The sequence below is a fragment of the Camelina sativa genome, chromosome 7 (assembly GCF_000633955.1).
Source record: "Camelina sativa cultivar DH55 chromosome 7, Cs, whole genome shotgun sequence".
In the NCBI taxonomy this organism is placed as follows: domain Eukaryota; kingdom Viridiplantae; phylum Streptophyta; class Magnoliopsida; order Brassicales; family Brassicaceae; genus Camelina; species Camelina sativa.
Genome location: NC_025691.1, coordinates 4,563,999 through 4,585,239, shown reverse-complemented (window position 1 = coordinate 4,585,239; position 21,241 = coordinate 4,563,999). Strand labels below are relative to the sequence as shown.

Below are 21,241 nucleotides of genomic sequence, written 5' to 3'. Positions count from 1 at the left end.
CTGTTTTCTAGAGATATAACTCTATTGAATTTGTTTCCCTCCTCAAACAAATTCATTGTGGAAACCTAGTTTCTACAATTGGCGCCGTCTGTGGGGATTATTTTTTGTTTTGTTCTCCTAAAAACAAAAAATAATAGAAAAAATAACCGTCCGGATTCCGCGTTTGGAGCGGTCAGGGTTTCGCCGTCACTGTCTGGGGCAGTCCAGTAGACGAAGTGGAGGCCGCGGACCTGACAGATCGTCTGCCAGCGGTTCCTCTACTGTTACCTTATCCAGTTCGCTTCGCCAGAATTGACGAGCTTGCCTTAGGGTCTCCAGTCTCTCCCTAGGAACTTCAACGCCTCTTGAAACCAAGTCTTCCAGGAAGGCGCACGGGCCCTCGACCAGGTGCCTCTCACGGAAAACCGGACCAGCCGATTCCAGGAAATTGGCGTACCGCCTTAACCTTTCTACGGAAGCCCGGTAGGCCCAGATATCCACGGTGAATGGGTGCGCGGTATCTTCGAGGGGCTGACAGTCGTCCTCAAAAAGGACAGGCACCTCCATACTCGCCACCAGTTCTTGGCTCGCCGCACGCGCGACAAGCAGCCCGGTCATACGCCACTTCTCCAAGAAGAAGCTTTCGGCGGTTAATTCGTGCAGCACCCGAATAGTCCCGTCCAAACGGTAAAGCCAACAGACTTCGGCCAGTCTACGACGTCTCGCCATAAGGTGAGCCCCCAGCCTATAGCGGCGAGCCCGATACCTTCGGAGTTCTTGACACACGAGGCTCCCTTCTACACCCGCCATATCAACAGGTGGGACAAGTGTGCGTACTCGGAAAGTCTCTACGCCCTCTTGGGCAGAGGAGTCATCCGACGATTCGGTTCGGTTGGAACCGCTCGATGAAGCGGCTAACCTTTCCAGAGCCCGTCTTAGCCACGCAGATCGAGTAGTCACCATCTCTTTCTCTCAATATTTTGGAAAGTTGTTGAAGTTAGAATGATCTCCCAAACTCTCAATTCTATTTATACAGGATTACGGGAAGTAACCGCCGCTGAATGCACCAATCAGAGTGCAGCGTGGTTTTCGCGAGGTTCCGAGAATAATTCTCAAAGACCGCGCAGCGCATTTAATAAAGCACGTTCATTATTTCTAGAACGGAAAAAGGAAAATTTAAAAAAAAAAAAAAAAAAAAAAAAAAAAAAAACTATATACTCATACGTATACCTTAGCCCGACTGGGACTAAGTATCTATTAGTTCGTACCGAACTCACCCCTTGTTGACACCCTGGCCAGGTGATCAGCTGGTATAACTACCTACTATTTTTCGGGATAAGCCGGACCCAGAGTCATTATTTCGCACCCGAACTTTCAATCATTGGGATAAGCCGGACCCATAGCGTTTATTCCGCGCCCAATCTCTTAATTGTTGGGGTAAGCCGAACCCAGAGTATTTATTTCGCACTCAACCTTTGGTTCGGACGGTATGGTAAGCCGAACCCAGAGAATAATTTCGCACTCCGGCCACCGAACTAAAGTAAAAGGAGATAAGCCGAGCCCAGTATCTCGCTCTCCGACCAAACACACTTCGTTTCAAATTCATAGACTGCTTTTGAGGCTCTAATTGATTTTGTCTACCGTCACTTAATAAAAATTGCCTGACGTAAGCCGGGAGACGTCTCGCTTCTGGCACATTTTTGAGAATAAAGTAGCAAAATAAATCTCTTATTATTACTGAAAAAGTTGTATTGAGATTTTACAACAAGCAAAGTTCAAGTTCGCCTGCTATATTGTAGTTGTATTTTATTATCAAACGAAACATCCTAATTCCGAACTGGTGCGCCATTTGCAGCAATCTCGCGAATGCTCGTCTTGAGTCGCTTCGGCATTGGCCATAGTAGTTGCAACCCAGTCTTTTCCCATTCCTCGGGACGAGTCTCCAATGCTCTGGCCTTCTGTTCGGATTCATCGAGCAGGTCAGTAGTTCTTTTCCTTTTCGCCTTGAGTAGGGCGATCTCGGACTCCAGAGTCCTCAGCCGTCGATCGATCCTGCCTTTCTTCATATGAAAGTACTAAAGATCTTGAGTCAGTTCTTGGTGCGTACCCTCAATCTGCAAACGCAAAATCAACAACGGGTTAGTACGAAGAAGACAAATCTCGATCGCTCATAAGGAAAGCAAAAAGGAAAAGAGGGTAGTGGCTACCTGACGGAAAAAGGCGTCGGCCTCGGCAAGCTCGACACCGGTTGCACGCCGGTTAATATAGAATGGCTTAACGTTGCCGGGAATGAAGTCACCAATCAAGACAGGGTCCGTATGTGTCGGTCTCCGATCTGATTCCCTTCGGCATTCGTCGCAGTACGCAACAAGACATGGCGGCAAAGCAGCTATCTTGTCGAATCCCATTCTTAATCCAATCCTTTGGGTGAGATTCCAACATCTCGAGTTTGAGTAGCAAATCTCGCTGTACTTGTTCCGATGCGGCAAGACGATCGCGATATTCCGTATGGCGATCTTCCACCTCATGAAGAAATTCTTCCAGTTCGCGCCTTTCTTCCGGTTTGACGCGGAACATCAACATCCAGGGAGCTCGGATGTTCGGGTAGTACGCCATCCCTCTTTTGATAGCTTCGACATTCGAGAATGTCGGCACATCGTTACCAACTAGTGGGGATTCCACGCTGCTAACCGAGCTTGACATTGTCTTGATTGAGAGTTCTTCTTGGGATGTTTAATCCGTAGGCAGCGCCGGATAGATTTATACGAGTATTGGGAGGAAAATCCCCTTTTTAAAAAATGGCAACTTTCCGTGCAAAATGGTAAGAATGCAAATTTATCAGTTTTTCCTTTTATGATAAAAGAAAAATTTTGGTAATTAAAAGAGAAAATGGGCCGAACAAGTCGGCAATGTTTTACAAGGGTACTCAGACCCGTAGGATTAACAACAAAAGAAAAAGAAGAGAAGGAAACGAAAATACAGCTAAGTATCATAAGCGCCGGTCAAATCANCCGCTCAAATCGGCCTGAAAGCTATCGGCATTAGAACCGAACGGATGTTGGACGGAGTCTGGAGCCGTCGTTCCGGGGGGGGGGGGAAATCCATAGCCAAGTTGATCCGGGGACATGTTGAGATCTTTTTCATTCAGATCAAGGACATCGATCACCTTGACAGTCTCCTCGGCTTTGGCCTTTTTCTCGTCAATCTCCTTGATTCGTTTCGCCGGAATGATGGCCCCATTTTCGACCAGATATTGTACAGTTTCCTGTATCCCGGAAGCTTGGTTTAGCAGATCCTCCAGGGGACGAACTTTCTCCTGTTCGAGTAGATAGGCCTTGACCTTATCCAGTCGAGTCTGCGCTTTCATTGTTGTTCGCTCCACCTTCTCCCAACGATCCCGCCGAAGTCTCTTGACTTCAAAGTTGAGCTGAGCCTTTAACCCGTCGCATGATTCCTGCAGTTCGTTCTTCTCTTCCTCGAGAGTAAGCGCTCGGGAGTTCAGTTCACTAATCCTCTGCTCGGAGCTGGCAATGATACCATCTTTCTCGGCAACAAGCGCCTCGAGCTCTTTGATCCTCGCATCCTTGGCGTCGCTGGCAATCCGGATTTGCTCTGCGCATTCTTTCACCTTTTCGAGCTCCAATCCAGACTTCTTACTGGATTTGGCACGCCTATCGTATAATTGAGTCAGCGTGTTCATCTTGGCGGCAGTCTGTAAACCCGAAGAACATATGTCAGTTCACCCGCTGAAATTTCAAGCAAATTAAACAAAATGATAGGGCATACCATTAGGTGGCACTCGGCGACATCAAGGAACGCCTGTTTAAATTCAAGATCATCCGCCGACGGAAGGATTCGACTGGAGGTCTTCAAGGTTCGGAAGAGTTCGCCTGAGGCTTCACGATTGGTCACCAGAGGGTAGTCGCCGAAGTAATGATAGGAGAAGCGATCTGTTTTATCATTTCTCCTTTCCAGGCGAAATCGATCGGCAGATTCTAGTCCGACTTCTTCCGCCGAGCGTTTGTGGTTCACTACCGGTTGTGGCTCAGCGACTGGGTTATTTCTGGTTTGCTTCTTTTTCTTCTTCCTTCTTTTGGATCCAGCTTCAAGTTGCGGGACATCCTGTTCTTCGGTCGAAAGATTGGCATTCTCTAAGGCCAAAGGGAGAATATCTTCTTCCGCGACATCGACTGTGTTGACGTTTTCTCCAGAAGCCTGAGTAGGGTCAACGTCGGTCTGGTCTGGGATGGGATCGACTTCAGTTCGACCCTGAGATGGGTCAATGTCAGCTTCAATGGCAGCCTGAGTGTCACGCCGAACTATCTGGAGATTGTCCGATTCAAGGACACGTGCCCCGGTAGGTTCCGCAGTTCGTCCTAGCGACCTAGCAAAACTTGGGAACGTCGTCCTGGGTTTGCCCATCGCTGTTTCAACACGGATACGGGTGATGAACTCCCACTGACGATTGTTTCCGGTTAATAGAGCGTCTCTGACGGGATGGTAGTTTGGAGCTAGCCGCGTCGCGCAGAAAGGACGATCTGGAAACATGACACAAAAAAGTTAAAACTGGTTAGAGGTGCCGAATTCAATTAAAACGTGCTGAAAATATAAAGTCTACCAGGATTTTCATTCCACACTCTCCGATGGAAACCCGATGGGTTAGCGAGTGAGTACTGATCGACGCGAACATAGAAGTAGCGGTTCATCCACTTCTGGAATTTGCTCACTCTTTTACCGACAAGGAAATTGTGCGCCGGCCTCATATTCACTTCCCAGCGGTGTAGATTCTTTGATAACTTAAAATTGGATAGCTGTTCGAAACATTGAACTCCAATATTGACCCCGACTTCGGCTGCTATAGTGAGGGCAGCCATAAAGTTACAAATAGCTCTGGGGACGAATTGGCAGATCGCTATCCTGCGTCTTTGGGCGTAGAGCGATATCAACGCAGGGATTGGGAATAAGAGGCGACATTCGGTAAAGTAACATTCGTATAGACATATATACCCTTCCGGAGGGTTCCAAGGGCGTTGGTCCTCTCGAGGAATCAGAATTGTGACTTCGCTGTTGAATAAACCACATGAGTTCAGCATGTCGTTCACGGTTTTGGACGAACTCAAACTCTTTTCGCCACCAATCTGTCCTTTATGGTCAAATAAGGGATCGATATCCTCGATCAAGAGTCCTAAGGGAACAAACCGATCTTCCTCTTGTAACAGTACGCCTTGAGTCAGTTCGGTGCTTTCCTCTTCAGGACGAACTGATGGCAACGACAATACTTGTGAAGATGAAGTTCCTGCTGAACAGCGAACAAGGTGTGGTGGGAATTCGGAAGCCGATCTACTCGACTCACCGATCTGCGTGGTACGCTCTGGGTCGAGAGTTTTCCGCTTGGAAGATCGACGAATTAGCTGTTCGCCCTCGACTTCTGGCGAAGAGATGGGTTCTGATGTGCTTGCCATATTCTGAGTTCGGAGAGTGCGGAAGAAAATCGGAACTAACAAAATAAATAGGAGAGAGATCGGAGCAGATTACCTTTCGTTGTTGACAGAAAATGAGAAATGACGAAAGGGGAGGCGTATTTATAGAGTCGAGCGGGTGGCAACCCTACGCAGAGCAATTATGACCTATGCGACTCTTCGAATTCCGGGCTAGCTGATGTGATGCAAACGACACGTGTCGTCCGAACAATTCACGGCGAGATGACGCGAGAATCCGGGTAAAATCAATTAAGTTTTTATGGATTAGATCGGATATTCTCTTCCCATAGTTCGAAACATTCGAATTGAATCTCGAATATTCGGAACTGGGGGGGGACTAATTGTTGGTGCGGGATTCAGCACCCCCGACATACCGAGCTAAACCAGAAATACTAATTGATTAGTTAACCGGGAAACCGGTTAAGGGCTCGATTAGGTCAACAAGAAGTCAGTTCGGCCAAAGTGTAGCCTTGAAGAAGAAGGAGCCGACTTCCACTTCGGCACGGCGGCCGAATGAAGCAATGAAACAGTTTTCCATATCTCACTTCATCCGATAAGGAAAGTGAATATATTGTAATCTTAGAACATATATAAAGAAGGTTTAAATCTAGTAAAGTAATTATGACTTTTGACTTTTTCCTTTTTTCTCAGTCTCTCAGACGTTTAAAGCTTACTTTGTTTAATTAAAAGGTCTAATCTCTATAAAAAAAATTTCAATCCCCAAAGCCCCTAATAATAATTAGGCGGCCTAAAAAATTAGAGGAGAGCTTCTACAAGCGAGATTGTTAGTGCGCAGCCCTAAATTTTGGTTTCGTCTGCTTCCTATAATCCTCAAAGCCGTTTTAGGGTTTTTTATATCTATTTATTTTTTTCAGCTCGCCATGGATTATTCAGATGATGGTATCGAATCAGGAGAGGAGAACCTCTACAGCGATGTTGAAGATAATGAAACCGATTATGGATTCCCTGAGGAAGACATAAAAGGATCTCAGAAAGGTTACGTTCTTCACAAGGAAGAAGACATCCGCAAGCATCAAAGAGACCATATCGAACGTGTTTCCACGGGTCTCTCTATAAGCCAAGCCGAAGCGATCGCTCTGCTTCTTCACTATCATTGGCGTGTTAGTAAAGTAGAAGATGAATGGTTTACGGACGAAGAGAAGATCCGTGAAACCCTTGGTATATTGAAGGAGCCTGTCGTTGATGTCAATGGTGAAAAAGTAATCCAATGTGGGATTTGCTTCGAGTCATACACTCGAGGGGAAATCGAAAGGGTTTCTTGTGGTCATCCTTATTGCAATACTTGCTGGACTGGTTATGTCACTTCTAAGATGGGAGACGGTCCGGGATGTTTAAGGATTAAATGTCCCGAGCCTTCTTGTTCTGCTGCTGTTGGTCAAGATATGATCGATAAGTTTAGTAAGAAAGAAGATAAGGAGAAGTACAATAGATATTTACTCAGATCTTATGTGGAAGAAGACGTCCTAAAGAGGATTAAATGGTGTCCATCGCCTGAATGCGAATGCGCGATTGATTTTGATGTTGATGTTGGTGGGAGTGGAAGTGGAAGTGGAAGTAGTATGTATGATATTACTTGTTTGTGTTTGCATAGCTTTTGCTGGAATTGCAGGGAAGATGCTCACAGTCCTGTTGACTGTGAAACGGTGTCAAAATGGATATTCAAGACCCAGGATGAGGCCGAGAACAAGAATTGGATGCTTGCGAATTAAAAGCCTTGTCCTAAATGCAAACGTCCGATCGAGAAGAACGAAGGATGCAACCATATGACATCCTCATCTCCGTGTGGGTATGAGTTTTGTTGGGTTTGTCTTGAAGCATATACTGGTCACGTGGCTTGCAACAGGTTTGTTAAAGAGGCTGAAGATAAGAGAGAATTGCTTAAAGATGAAATGGCTAGGTACTTGCATTATTATGAAAGGTGGGTAGTCAATCAATCGTCGAGGCTTAAGGCTATAAGTGATCTGGAGAAATGGCAATCGATGCAGCTTAAGCGGCTTAGTGGCACACTGAGAAAACCAGAAAGTGAGCTGGAATTCACCGTGGAGGCATGGCGTCAGGTTAGTAAAAAGTATTTAAATAACTCTCTGGTTCGTAACACTGAATAATGTATGTGAATGACTACATAGTATATAGAAAAACAAAGAAAGCTTTATTAAATTGAAAAACCATCTTAATGAAGATTTCATGATTAAATTTTATCATTAATCTTGAACTGATGAAATCATTCAACCATAATGTCAATTACCAGTGAGATTCTATTATTCTAATAATGACGACGTTTGTTAGATTACAACATTGTATGTTGTTGAACCGTTACTGACATATAACTGATTTAACTGTTGCAGATCATCGAATGCAGGAGGGTCTTAAAATGGACCTATGCGTTTGGATACTACCTACCTAATCATGAAATCGCCAAGAAAAAATTGTTCGAGTATTTGCAAGGTAAATTATTGGTACGGAAACACTTTATCTGTGTGATGCTAATTTGTCCATTCTAGCTAACTAAAATATTTTGCTGTGTTGTTTTCAGCGGATACTGAATCAGGTTTGGAGAGGCTTCATCATTGTGCAGAGACGGAGTTGAAAGAGTTCATCCATAAATCTGATGATCCAACCAATGCTTTCTATAGTTTCAAGATGAAATTAACTGATTTGACTAGAGCAACTAAAACTTTCTTCGAAAATCTGGTGAAAGCTTTGGAGAATGGTCTTTCTGATGTCGTATGTAGTGGTGAGACCAAATCAACAGAAGAAACTGGTATGAAGCTTTACGACCATATGATATTCTCAACACAATTCTCTCATGAATGGGTAGATGACGAATGGGTAGATGACGACTACATCGTTTGACGGAAGCATTCTTATTTCAGAAGACACGCAAGGTATCATATGAAGCTACAAGTGGCTACTTAGATCTCCCATCATCAGTTTAATAATAATCCCTTTGTTAATTCTTAGGAATTTGGTTAGTTTATTTATTTATAAGGAATTTCACATATTGCTACTCGACTCTAGAGTTTTTTTTTGATTACTTGCTCCCCCTAGTATAATTTTGGTGAAACAACTATCCCTACAGGTCAAAGGAGCAAATTTAAACTTCTTTTGAATAAATAAAATTACGTTTGTTCAATGATTGAATATTAATTTGAACACCAAATTGATCTCGAGGCTAAAGTTTACGAGATCTTCAGGTTTTGTGAAGAAGTAGAGTTTTTTACCACTCATATTACATCGCCATGAAGCCTCGATAGAGTTACAAAACAAAATTCAACTAATTGAAAATGAAAGAACTTGAAGTGTCCATGATACCTAACCTTTTTCAGCCCGTAGTCTTTTTAAATCAGTCCAAGGTAACAAACACACTAAAGTCACCTAAAACCCTAAGAAAGCTAAAACACAACGCGAGAGCCTAACTAAGAGCTGACCAGACCACTCAACAAAAAAACAGAAGGCCTATTTGGGTCGTAGCCGGCCACATAGCAATGTCCAAGATTGCAAACCAAATTAAGTACACGACAAGTGGAAGGCAATCAAATAAAGTAAAGCAATCTCTCCACGACTCCACGCCAATACCCTTGCTGCAATATCCACCGCAACCAATAAAGAAAATACGGCCAAGGAAGGATCACTGCAATGGGTACCGTAGACATGTATTCCCGTGGAAGCTCGGAGGCAAACTACCCATGACTAAATTGCAATTTAATAGAGGGAGCACCAAAGAAGACAGATAAAAGCATCAAACTTGGTGACGATTAGTAGGAAACAAAATGAAAAAGCATCAATGCTTATATCTTGAGCTGAATACCACAACTAAATCAAAAGATAAAACTTATTTCTCTTCTCTGTTCAATTTGGTGTTTTAGATTTTTTTTTCTTTGACTTTTAAGAATACCATATATAAGATGTTTTAGACTTTTTTCTTTATTCCATTTTATTAGTTATTTTTAAAAGTTTCTATGCACATTTTTTATTAATTTAATAATTTATGACTATTTAATTTGGCAGTATTTTTTATTTATTATTTCCTAATGTTTGTGCCTAAACCTAGTAATAATTAATAGATCATTATGATTAATAAATCAAAAGATAACAACAAAATAGTTTTCTTTTCCTAATAATAGTATATATCACTAATATCCTTTAACAGAATAAATAAAATAATATCCCTCATCTTTAGCTGAAACCCTACTAGTACCTTATAAAAGGAGCCACGGAGAGACTAGAAGAGAAGCAGCGAGAAATTTTTAGAGAGCAGCCCTAATATATATCCGAGGAGTTAATCCCTATATATATATTAATTAACATCAACATCGTTTTAGGGTTTTTTCTTTCAGCCGGCCATGGATCATTCGGATGATGAGATAATGTATATCGACTCGGAAGAGGAGAATCTTCCCAGCAATGATGAAGATAGAGACTCTGATGATAACTACGACGGATTAGCTGATCATCATGACGATCACATGAAACGATCTCAGAAAAGTTACGTAGTTCTCAAGGAAGAAGACATCCGCAAGCATCAAAGAGACGACATCGAACGAGTTTCCACGGCTCTCTCTATAAGCCAAGTCGAAGCGATCGCTCTGCTACTTCACTATCAATGGAGCGTTAGTAAAGTCGAAGATGAATGGTTTACGGACGAAGAGAAAACCCGTGAAACCGTTGGTATACTGAAGGAGCCTGTCGTTGATCTTAAAGGTGAAAAAGAAATCGAATGTGGGATTTGCTTCGAGTTATACACTCGAGGGGAAATCGAAAGGGTTTCTTGTGGTCATCCTTATTGCATTACTTGCTGGACTGGTTACATCACTACCAAAATCGAAGACAGTTCGGGATGTTTGAGAGTTACATGTCCCGAGCCTTCTTGTTCCGCTGCTGTTGGTCAAGACCTGATCGATAAGATCGCTAAGAAAGAACATAAGGAGAAGTATTATACGTATTTTCTTAGGTCTTATGTCGAAGAAGGGAAGAAGTTTAAATGGTGTCCATCACCGGGATGCGAATACGCGGTTGATTTTGGTGGAAGTAGTACTAGTAATTACGATGTTTCTTGTTTGTGTTCGTTTAAGTTTTGCTGGGATTGCTGTGAAGACGCTCATAGTCCTGTGGATTGTGATACGGTGTCAAAGTGGTTACTAAAGAACAGAGATGAGTCCGAGAACACGAATTGGATACTTGCTAAGACAAAGCCTTGTCCTGAATGCAAGCGTCCGATCGAGAAGAACCAAGGATGTAGCCATATGTCATGCTCAGCTCCGTGTAGATTTCAGTTTTGTTGGATTTGCCTTAAACCATGGAGCGGTCACGCGGCTTGCAATGTGTTTAAAGAAGACAATGAGGATGAAACTAAGAGAAAAAGGGCTGAAGAAGCGATCGATAGATACCACCATTATTACGAAAGATGGGAATTCAATCAATCGTCGAGGCTCACGGCTGCAAGTGATCTGGAGAAATGGCAATCGATGTGGCTTAAGGAGCTTAGTGAAATATTGGGCACACCAGAAACTCAGCTCCAGTTCACTGTAGAGGCATGGCTTCAGGTTAGTAAAAGTATATATATAATGATTCTTTGATTTTAGTAACATTGCGAAACCCGTTGGAAAAGTATGTGGATAGAATATAACAGCTGCGGAACAAAATTGAATTATTTACATTGTAGAATGAACGATAAAAGCATTGCATTATATTGGAAAGATCATCTTGAAGATGAACAACTTATCTTATAATCCCAGCTAGAGGTGTCAAACGGGCCGGCGAGCGTCCATCTGGGCCGTCCACAGCGGGCAGTTTTATTTTTTTGCGCCGCGACGGGCCGGCCTGCTAAGCCCGCGGACATAAAAGTTATGTCCAAGCCCACCCCGCTAGCCCATCGGATTAACGGGCTGGCCCGCGGGTCTAAATAATATATTAACAAAATAAAATAAAATTAATAAATTATAATTTTAAAAATAATTTTGATTTTTATAGATGTTTAATTTTTTTATATTAAATTTATTTGTGTTANGGTCAAGACCTGATCGATAAGATCGCTAAGAAAGAACATAAGGAGAAGTATTATACGTATTTTCTTAGGTCTTATGTCGAAGAAGGGAAGAAGTTTAAATGGTGTCCATCACCGGGATGCGAATACGCGGTTGATTTTGGTGGAAGTAGTACTAGTAATTACGATGTTTCTTGTTTGTGTTCGTTTAAGTTTTGCTGGGATTGCTGTGAAGACGCTCATAGTCCTGTGGATTGTGATACGGTGTCAAAGTGGTTACTAAAGAACAGAGATGAGTCCGAGAACACGAATTGGATACTTGCTAAGACAAAGCCTTGTCCTGAATGCAAGCGTCCGATCGAGAAGAACCAAGGATGTAGCCATATGTCATGCTCAGCTCCGTGTAGATTTCAGTTTTGTTGGATTTGCCTTAAACCATGGAGCGGTCACGCGGCTTGCAATGTGTTTAAAGAAGACAATGAGGATGAAACTAAGAGAAAAAGGGCTGAAGAAGCGATCGATAGATACCACCATTATTACGAAAGATGGGAATTCAATCAATCGTCGAGGCTCACGGCTGCAAGTGATCTGGAGAAATGGCAATCGATGTGGCTTAAGGAGCTTAGTGAAATATTGGGCACACCAGAAACTCAGCTCCAGTTCACTGTAGAGGCATGGCTTCAGGTTAGTAAAAGTATATATATAATGATTCTTTGATTTTAGTAACATTGCGAAACCCGTTGGAAAAGTATGTGGATAGAATATAACAGCTGCGGAACAAAATTGAATTATTTACATTGTAGAATGAACGATAAAAGCATTGCATTATATTGGAAAGATCATCTTGAAGATGAACAACTTATCTTATAATCCCAGCTAGAGGTGTCAAACGGGCCGGCGAGCGTCCATCTGGGCCGTCCACAGCGGGCAGTTTTATTTTTTTGCGCCGCGACGGGCCGGCCTGCTAAGCCCGCGGACATAAAAGTTATGTCCAAGCCCACCCCGCTAGCCCATCGGATTAACGGGCTGGCCCGCGGGTCTAAATAATATATTAACAAAATAAAATAAAATTAATAAATTATAATTTTAAAAATAATTTTGATTTTTATAGATGTTTAATTTTTTTATATTAAATTTATTTGTGTTATCACATAATTTTAAAAGATATATGTTTAAAATAATATAAAAATAGTTATATATCTATATTAAATATTTCTTTTTATTTGATATTTGAAGACCGCGGGCCGACCCGTCAACCCGCGGACATAACCCGCTATAACCCGCAATCCGTTTGGGCTAGGTCCGCAAGGCCCACTTTTTAATGGGCCCAATATTTAGTGTCTATGCCCGCCCGCAGAGGTACTATTTGCGCTAGGCCCGCGGGCATGCAGTCCGCTTGACACCTCTGATCCCAGCATTAGGCGAATCGCCTTGGACTCTTTAGTTAGATTTTGTTGATTACAAAAAAAAAAGTATGTGGATTTTAGTTTGTACTTTGTACAGCGGAACATAATCTAGGAATCACTATATAATATAAAAAAAACAGAAAAGCTTTTATAAAATTTAAAAAAATCATCTTAATGCAGATTAATTTTTCATTCCACCATTATGAGAACTACCAATGAGACTTTTGTTAGTCAAAACATTATTATTGGCATGTAATTGATTGTACTGTTACAGATCATCGAATGTAGAAGGGTCTTGAAATGGACCTATGCATTTGGATACTACCTAATTAATCATGAACCCTCTAAACAACACTTTTTCGAGTATTTGCAAGGTCAGTTTTTGATTCGGAAACTCTTACTTTGTTACTTTGTGTGTAATAGTAATTTTCTCCATCAATTTTAGCAGAATGTTTGTTGTGTTGTTGTGTTTCAGGAGAGGCGGAAACTGGTTTGGGTAGACTTCACAAATGTGCAGAAGAGAAATTGAAACAGTTTATCGCTAAAACTAAAGATCCAAAAAAACATTTTATGAAGTTCCAGGCAAAGTTAATTAGTTTGACTAAAACAACCAAATCCTACTTCGAAAATTTGGTGAATGCGCTGGAGAATGGTCTTACTGATGTGACACACAATGAAATCATCAAATCCACACAAGGATATGGATCTAGTATCAAAAGACGTAAGGTGATAAAGGCTAGAAGAGTGGGTTAAAATTAATTTAGCAACTTAAAAAAATATTCTATGTGACTTTATGACTTATTTTATGTGAAAGACTCTAGGGGTTTTATGACTTTTTTTTTGTTTTTGTTTTTTCTTAAAACCTTATCTCTAATAATTATTTATACTAGATTTTCACCTGTGGTATACCGGGGGCAATATTTTCTTGACTGAAAACTTTTAAATTTGAAATTATAATTGTTTGTTGATTTTATTTAGTGTTTGAAATCGTATAATTGTATTTAGTTTGTTAATTTTAGGATTTAATCTGTGATTTATTTAATGACATTTTTGTTTAAATAAGCGTAATTTAATTAAAATTTTTAATATTCTAATCTTGATGGTGTTAATAAAATAATAATAAGATAAACACCAAATTAATAGTATTTTAAATAATATATATATATCAACCCAAATCTGTTCTACTATATAACCGTGATATTCAAAACTAAAATTATTCTAAAACAATTTTTTTGGCATAGGCATTTAATTTAGTATTTAAATTACTTTAGTAACCCACAAGATAATTTTTACATTTACATGTTACATTTTTATTTTTAATTTAGTAAATGCATTTAAAACATGAAATTATACACTATAGGATCTGGTAGATCAAATGAACCATCTAAATGTCTTTACGTTGGAGTACATTACTTAACATAGTCTTACTTTACAGAGTTTACTCTAAGTGTGTTTGTTACTGTAAAGTATATAAGAGTCTTTAATGATAATGGTTAGGTAGTGATTCCAATTGTTTAGGTAGTGATAATGGTTAGGTAGTGATTCCAATTGTTAATCTGCGTGATTTAGTTAAAACATCTTATATTATGAAACAGATGGAGTAAATCTTTTGTTATTCTTAAAAGTATTAGTTTGAGACATGGACTTGGACCTTTATAAGAGAGAGAAATATAATCAAATCATATTTATAAATTAAAACTAAAAATATTTAATGCTAATGCCATGAGAATATGAGACTATGTGCAAATTTGGTGAACCATAATTGTTAAGCTTCTCCGAAAAAATTCTCTAGATCAGTAAAAAAAAGTCTCCTTTTTAAGGTTAAAGAAAAAATAATTACCATTTAAATATGGCAATGAAACATCTGACTAGCAAAACAAATGAGATCACACTACTTAGACATCTATAGAGAAAATAACCAATACAAATATTTTCTCTTGTTAAATTTTTTCCTTGCGTTAAGTTCATCCATAATTTGAAAACCAAAACAAAACAATAAAATAATGTGTTTTCGCTCAGGACCCTCAGTTTCATTGGGAGTCTTTCACCTAACCCTAGAGGATGGGTTATACAGCCGGATAAATATTTTCTTAGCCGGAAAAAGGCAACAATGGGTTGCAATCTCTTTGGGATACCAAAAGATTTACAAAATCTTCCAGTTTCGATGGATATTGAGAGAATATCCTCGCAATATTTTCAGATCTTGCTTTGGAAAATTAGGTTTTTCTTTCACGCTGCTGTGGGTATTACCAGGTCTGTGCTATCCAGAATATTCACAAACAACGATTGGGTTATTTCTCTTGGTAATAGAAGCAAATCTAAACCTAGCGATGAGTTCGATGACGATTGCAGATGACACACCGATTATCCTGACAGAGGAAGGAGACTTTGGGGTGGCGGTGGAGTGCAAACTGAGCCTGTTGGGGAGACTGCTGAACCCTGAGTGCCAGAAGATGGCAAAGATGATTATGAAGATGCCACGATTCTGGGGAGTCTATGAGAGAGTTCGAGGTATTGCATTATCCCACAATACCTTCCAGTTCATTTTTCAACTCGAGAGTGATTTGGAGAGGGTTTTGAGGACGGGATTTTGGACTTTTGATGAGTGGGTTTGATCTTGGAGAGATGGGTTGAATCTCCACCGGCAAACTTCCTAGGGACATTCCCGATCTGGATTTGGATAAGCAACATACCGGTCAATTTCCTTACCCTCAAGACTATTAAGACGGTTGCAGGGAGAATTGGATATGAGAAAGAGATTGCTTTTGATCTGGAAAGATCTTAATACAACGTGTTTGTCAAGGTTAAGGTGATCTTTGATGCTGTGAATCCCCTGGTCAAAATGAAATCCGTCCAGCTACCTAAAGAAGGCTTTGCGGTGGTCAATATTGAGTATGAGAGAATCTGTAAGTCTTGTTTCCACTGTCTAAGGCTTACACATGATAAACAAAGATGCCCATTCCTGCAAGGCGATAGTAGAGGGCAGGTGTCTGCTATAGAGAGCTCGCGGAAAGTTTCTACTTGAGATAATCACTTTCCCAAGGAACTTGCAAATACAATCCTGCCTTTGCTGAAACAACCAGTGGTTCCATATGTACTACCACAGTCTAATGTGGTCGTACCTGAAGTCCTTGCTGAGATGCAGAAGATTCTGCAATTAGGAGACCCTTCCTTTGGGTCAGAGGGAACAAGCCCTGCGAGCAACATTGGATTCTATTGCCTCAGACACTCTTGCTCAGAATGCAATGCTTCGCCTGGAAGCTCCACCTACGTTAACTCCTGATCTTAGTAAAGGGAAAGGTTTGGTTTTTGGCTATCCGCAGACTTTGGTGGAAGCACCTTCTCAGAAATTGTTTGTTGCGACTGGTGAGACTGTAATGGAGGAAGGTCGTAACACTAATGCTGCCTTTGTGGTATTGAATAGTAAGATCATGGCGATGGAACAAGCCGGTTCTACAGGCTTCCACATGGGTCTATTAGCTGGAATCAAAGAGACGCTCAGTGGTAGTAAAAAGCAGTATCAGAAAAAAGACTTCCTCTTGGAAACGGAGATCGAAGAATGAGGGGGCTAATTCCTGCAGTAACTCTCTTAGCACTTCGCAGGAGGTGGTTAAGGAGCATCTGGTTGGTCCTGCTGCTAAAAGGAAAGCATTAGAGGATGGTGAAGTCTCATCTAAGGTCTTAAAGACTGTTCCTGTGGCAAACCAACAAGTAACTGAGGAGCTGGACGGAGTAATGGATGGTGTCCTTCGACCGAGTGTGGAGGCTGCAAGTATAAGAGGTGATGTGAACTTTGTTGCTGATAAGTCGGGTTCGGTGGTTTTTCAGAAACCACCCAGTTCTCAATGAGTGTAATCAGTTGGAACTGCCAAGGCATGAGAGCACCTTGGCAGTTCGACGTCTGAAGGAGATGCGTAGTGAGCATTATCCAGACTTTTTGTTCCTCCTGGAGACTAAAAACTCCAGTGATCATGTTATGGGGGTGAAAGAGTGGATGAGCTATGACAAAGTACACATTGTAGATCATGTTGGGCTGAGTGGTGGTGTAGCTCTCTTCTGGAAAGATTTGTATTGGGGGAAAGTCTTACAGTCGGATTCAAGGGTGATTGATACAAGGATCTGTCAAGGCTCCATGGTGTTTTATATAACCTTTGTATATGGGGACCCAGTTAGACATTTGAGAGAGGAGGTCTGGGAACGCATTACCCGAATTGGTATCCAAAGAGATGATCCCTGGTTACTTACCAGCGATTCCAATGAAATAATGGATAATTCTGAAAAATTGGGAGGTCCAAGGCGACCAGAAAGCTCGTTCTATCCTTTCAGAACTATGGCAAGAAGTAGTCGGATAAACTCTCGTGGGGTGGAAGAAGAGACAATGTATGGGTCCAATGTCGGCTGGATAGAAGCTTTGGCAATAGTGGTTGGTTCAACTTATTTCCAAGGGTTAATACGGAGTATTTAAAACTGATGGGATCCGATCATCGTCCGATCATCACAAGACTGGTGGGGATGATACAAAGTTTAGAGGGAGGTTCATCTTTAATAAGCGATAGATCAACAAGCCAGAAACAACATATATTATTCGTGAGCAGTGAGCTTTGGAAGGTGTTACTCAGGGTAAGTCTGTGTTAAGTGGACTATCTCGGTGCAGAAAGGCCTTGTCCAGATGGAAGAGGACTCATCCTACTAACTCTGCAACACAGATTCAGTTGCTACGCAGGGACCTGGAAGAGGAGGCTACTAAGTTGTTCCCTAATTTTTAGAGATTGCGTCAGCTTAAATGGGCACTTATAGTTGCTTTTAGAGAGGAGGAGACATATTGGAGGTCTAAGAGTCGAGAATCCTAGCTTCAAGCAGGAGATAAAAATACAGCCTTCTTTCATAGGAGTGTGCAGTATAAGAGACTGAAGAATCGCCTCAACTCTTTAGTTGACAAAAACGTGTTTGAATGTTTTGAGAAGGGGTCTAAGGGTAACATTGTTGCGGAGTACTTCACAGATTTGTTAAAATCCTCTAATCCTGGTAATTTTGAGGACCTGCTAGAGGGTATGGAGCCAAGGGTATCAGATGTGATGAATCAACAACTAGTGGCCCCGGTGATAGTGCATGAGACTAAGTAAGCGGCATTTAATATTAAGGGAGATAGTGCACCGGGTGCTGAGGGATGGAAATGAGCTTTTTTCGCCGCTATTGGTCAATAGTTGATGATGATATCGTTAAGGAGATTCAATGCTTTTTTGAGTTTGGAGTCTTTCCACAAGACTGGAATCATACACAAATCTGTCTTATTCCCAAGAAGGACAATGCCAATCAAATGAAGGATATGGGACCAATCAGCTTGTGTTCAGTCCTCTACAAGATCGTTTCTAAAGTGTTGTGTACTAGGCTTAAGAAATGTCTTTCGGCTCTGGTTTCTGAGACACAAGGTGCATTCGTTTCTGGGCGATTAATCTCCGACAACATACTTATTGCACATGAGATAGTACATGCTCTACGCACGCATGCCAAGTTCAACTCTGACTTTGTTGCTATTAAGACATATATGTCAAAGGCATATGACAGAGTTGAATGGGATTTTCTCGAGCATCTTCTCCTTCGTATGGGGTTTACCAATCAGTGGATCCAGTGGATAATGATGTGTGTATGATCTGTCACCTATTCAGTACTCATCAACAGGAGTCCTTTTGGCTTTGTTACACCAGAAATGGGAATCAGACAGGGAGAAGTCTCCATTCCTATTTATCCTTTGTGCCGAGGCGCTGATTCATGTCATGGAAAAAAGGAGATCACAGGGGCGACTCACTGGCTTCAGTTTCAATGATTCATGTCCTGTTGTTCAACACCTATTATTTGCAGATGATAGTTTACTGGTGTGTCGTGCAATCAAGGAGGAATGTGACGAGCTCCTAGCATGTCTACAACTTTATGGCAAGGCATTTGGGAAGCAAATCAATTTTGAGAAGTCTGCGGTTACTTTTGGAAGCAAGACGCCTGACTCAATAAAGCTGATGGTTAATCAAACCCTGGGGATTACAGCAGAGGGGGGAGCCGGAATGTTTTAGTGGCTCGAAACAGGTCCTATTGGCCTTTATCGGGGATAAACTCAAGAAGAGATTGCATGGCTGGTATGCCAAGGCTCTATCCTTAGGTGGAAAAGAGATACTACTCAAGTCTATAGCGATGGCTTTGCCGGTATACGCAATGTCTTGCTTTCGACTGAGCAAACACCTCTGTAGAAAACTCACAAGTGCCATGCGTGAGTATTGGTGGAACAGTTTTCAGGGGCAGAGGAAAATAGCTTGGGTGGCTTGGTCTGAAATGTGTAAATCCAAAGCTGATGGTGGTATGGGTTTTAAAGATTTGGGAGATTTTAATCAAGCCTTACTTGCCAAGCAAGCTTGGCGGATCCTCAACAAACCAGAGTCGCTGGTATAGCGGTTTTACAAAAGCAGTTGCTTTCAAAATTCTTCTATATTAGAGTGCGGTTCGGGTTCGAGGCATCTTACGCATGGAGGAGCATATTACATGCTCGTAATCTTTTGAAGCAGGGTTTACTGAAGACGATAGGGAATGGCATGGATACCTTTGTTTGGAAAGAGAAATGGATCTTTGATAAGCATCCTCGAGCACCGTACCGGCTAGATACATTCTTTAATGTCAACCTAAAGGTGGCGGAGCCGCGGAACTCAGTGGATGGTCAATGGGACACAGCGAAGGTACATGCCTTGTTTCCACCTGATGATGCTAAGCAGATTCTCTCTATGAAAATTGCAGCAACGAAGAGAGACCGTTTCATCTGGCCTTACATGCCTTCTGGTGCTTACTCAGTCAAAAGTGGGTACTGGTTGCTTCGAACCTTACACTTTATGAGCCTCGAACAGATGATATGATCAAGGTAACAAATATGAAAGCGAAGGTGTGGAAGCTGCAGACGGTACCAAAGATTAAGACTTTTCTATGGAGAATGCTTTCTGGTGCTCTAGCTGTTTCAGAGAGGCTTGCCTCGCGTGGGTTAGCTGTAGACACCAGATGTGCAGTATGTGGTCATCATGAGGAGATGATCTGTCATATGATGTTTGTGTGTCCTGTTGCACGACAAGCGTTTGCTATTGCTAATATCCCTCTGCCTGCTGTGGATTGCTGATCTGGTGGGGAATTGGGATTACCTGCTGACGGTAATGCAAGATGTGAGGGTTCCGGAGGAGATAAAACAAATGATACCCAGGCTGTTGTGGGAAGTATGGAAATGGAGGAACACACTTGTATTTCAAGGGAAGCAGGGAGATATCCAGGAGATGGTGGATAAAGCGTTCACGCATTCTTCACACTGGTTTGCCGCACAAGCTTTGGATGGCACTTTAGATCAACGATGGACAGTGAGACGACAATCACTCGAGGTTACATGGAGGAAACCAATGCCTGGAATTACTAAGTGTAATATCGCGACGTCCTGGCGGAAGAGTTCTCCAATGGCTGGTGGTGCGTGGATTACTCGCAATAATCAAGGTCACGTTCTCTATCATGCAATAGCTGCTTTAGAGAGGTCCGACATGGAAATTTTGGCATGTCTCCGGTGTTTTCTGTGCGCTCTAGAGGCGTTGCAGATTCTGAATGTTACTCGGGTAGAATTGGTGATGGATAATGCTACAGGGATTGCAGCTATAAATAATCCGGGGGAATGGCTGCGTTATGATTCGTTGTTGCAAGATATACATTTGATCTTATCAAGTTTTGACTATTGGGAGTGCCACCACGTGATTGGATCAGCGAATAAGGTGGTGTTGGCTATAACCAAAAGTGTCACGCGAGAGGGGAGGATTCAGTCATACTTCTCACTGGGAGGTCCTTATGGCTACAAGATCAAGTAAGAAAAGACAGTGAAGATGGAAATTGCTGACTGGTTTGCTTGATTTGTTTATCTTTTGTTACCTGTTTCACTTGGAAAATCGATTGACCAGGCTGTGTTTTCTTTTTGTTGTATATTTTTTCAGACTTTTGATTCTGTTAGACGACAAAAATAAAAAAAAGTTCATCCATAACTCTTTTTGAAGTCCAACTAAATTCTAAAGAGAGAAAATAATGAAAATAAAATACATATCAGCGGACCCACGCACCCACCTAACCTCCTCCCTTCAGGGCTTTATCTACCCACCACCACCACCACGTTTATTATATGCATTGGTAACAATCTTCTTTCACCATCACTACTTTTTTAATCGTCGTGAAACTTGAAGATTGCTCATCCCTTCAAATTTTAGCCTCAATTGAGTTAAAACCAGAAGAAAAACAAAAAAAGGAGAATAGGCAAGTACTGTATCCTGAAAAAAGTTAATCCAACATCGTAAATAACCAGACATATCTATATATAA

General features: G+C 41.6%; 1 protein-coding gene and 1 pseudogene across 1 annotated transcript; both read left to right on the top strand.

Moving 5' to 3' along the window:
• On the top strand, nucleotides 6,341–8,333 carry LOC104704307 (annotated as a pseudogene).
• On the top strand, nucleotides 9,759–13,622 carry LOC104704306 (probable E3 ubiquitin-protein ligase ARI11). Its single transcript, XM_019226992.1, has 4 exons — nucleotides 9,759–11,023; nucleotides 11,485–12,147; nucleotides 13,144–13,243; nucleotides 13,345–13,622. The coding sequence occupies exons 1-4, from the start codon at nucleotides 9,824–9,826 to the stop codon at nucleotides 13,620–13,622; spliced, it is 2,241 nt and encodes a 746-aa protein (XP_019082537.1). The 5' UTR covers nucleotides 9,759–9,823.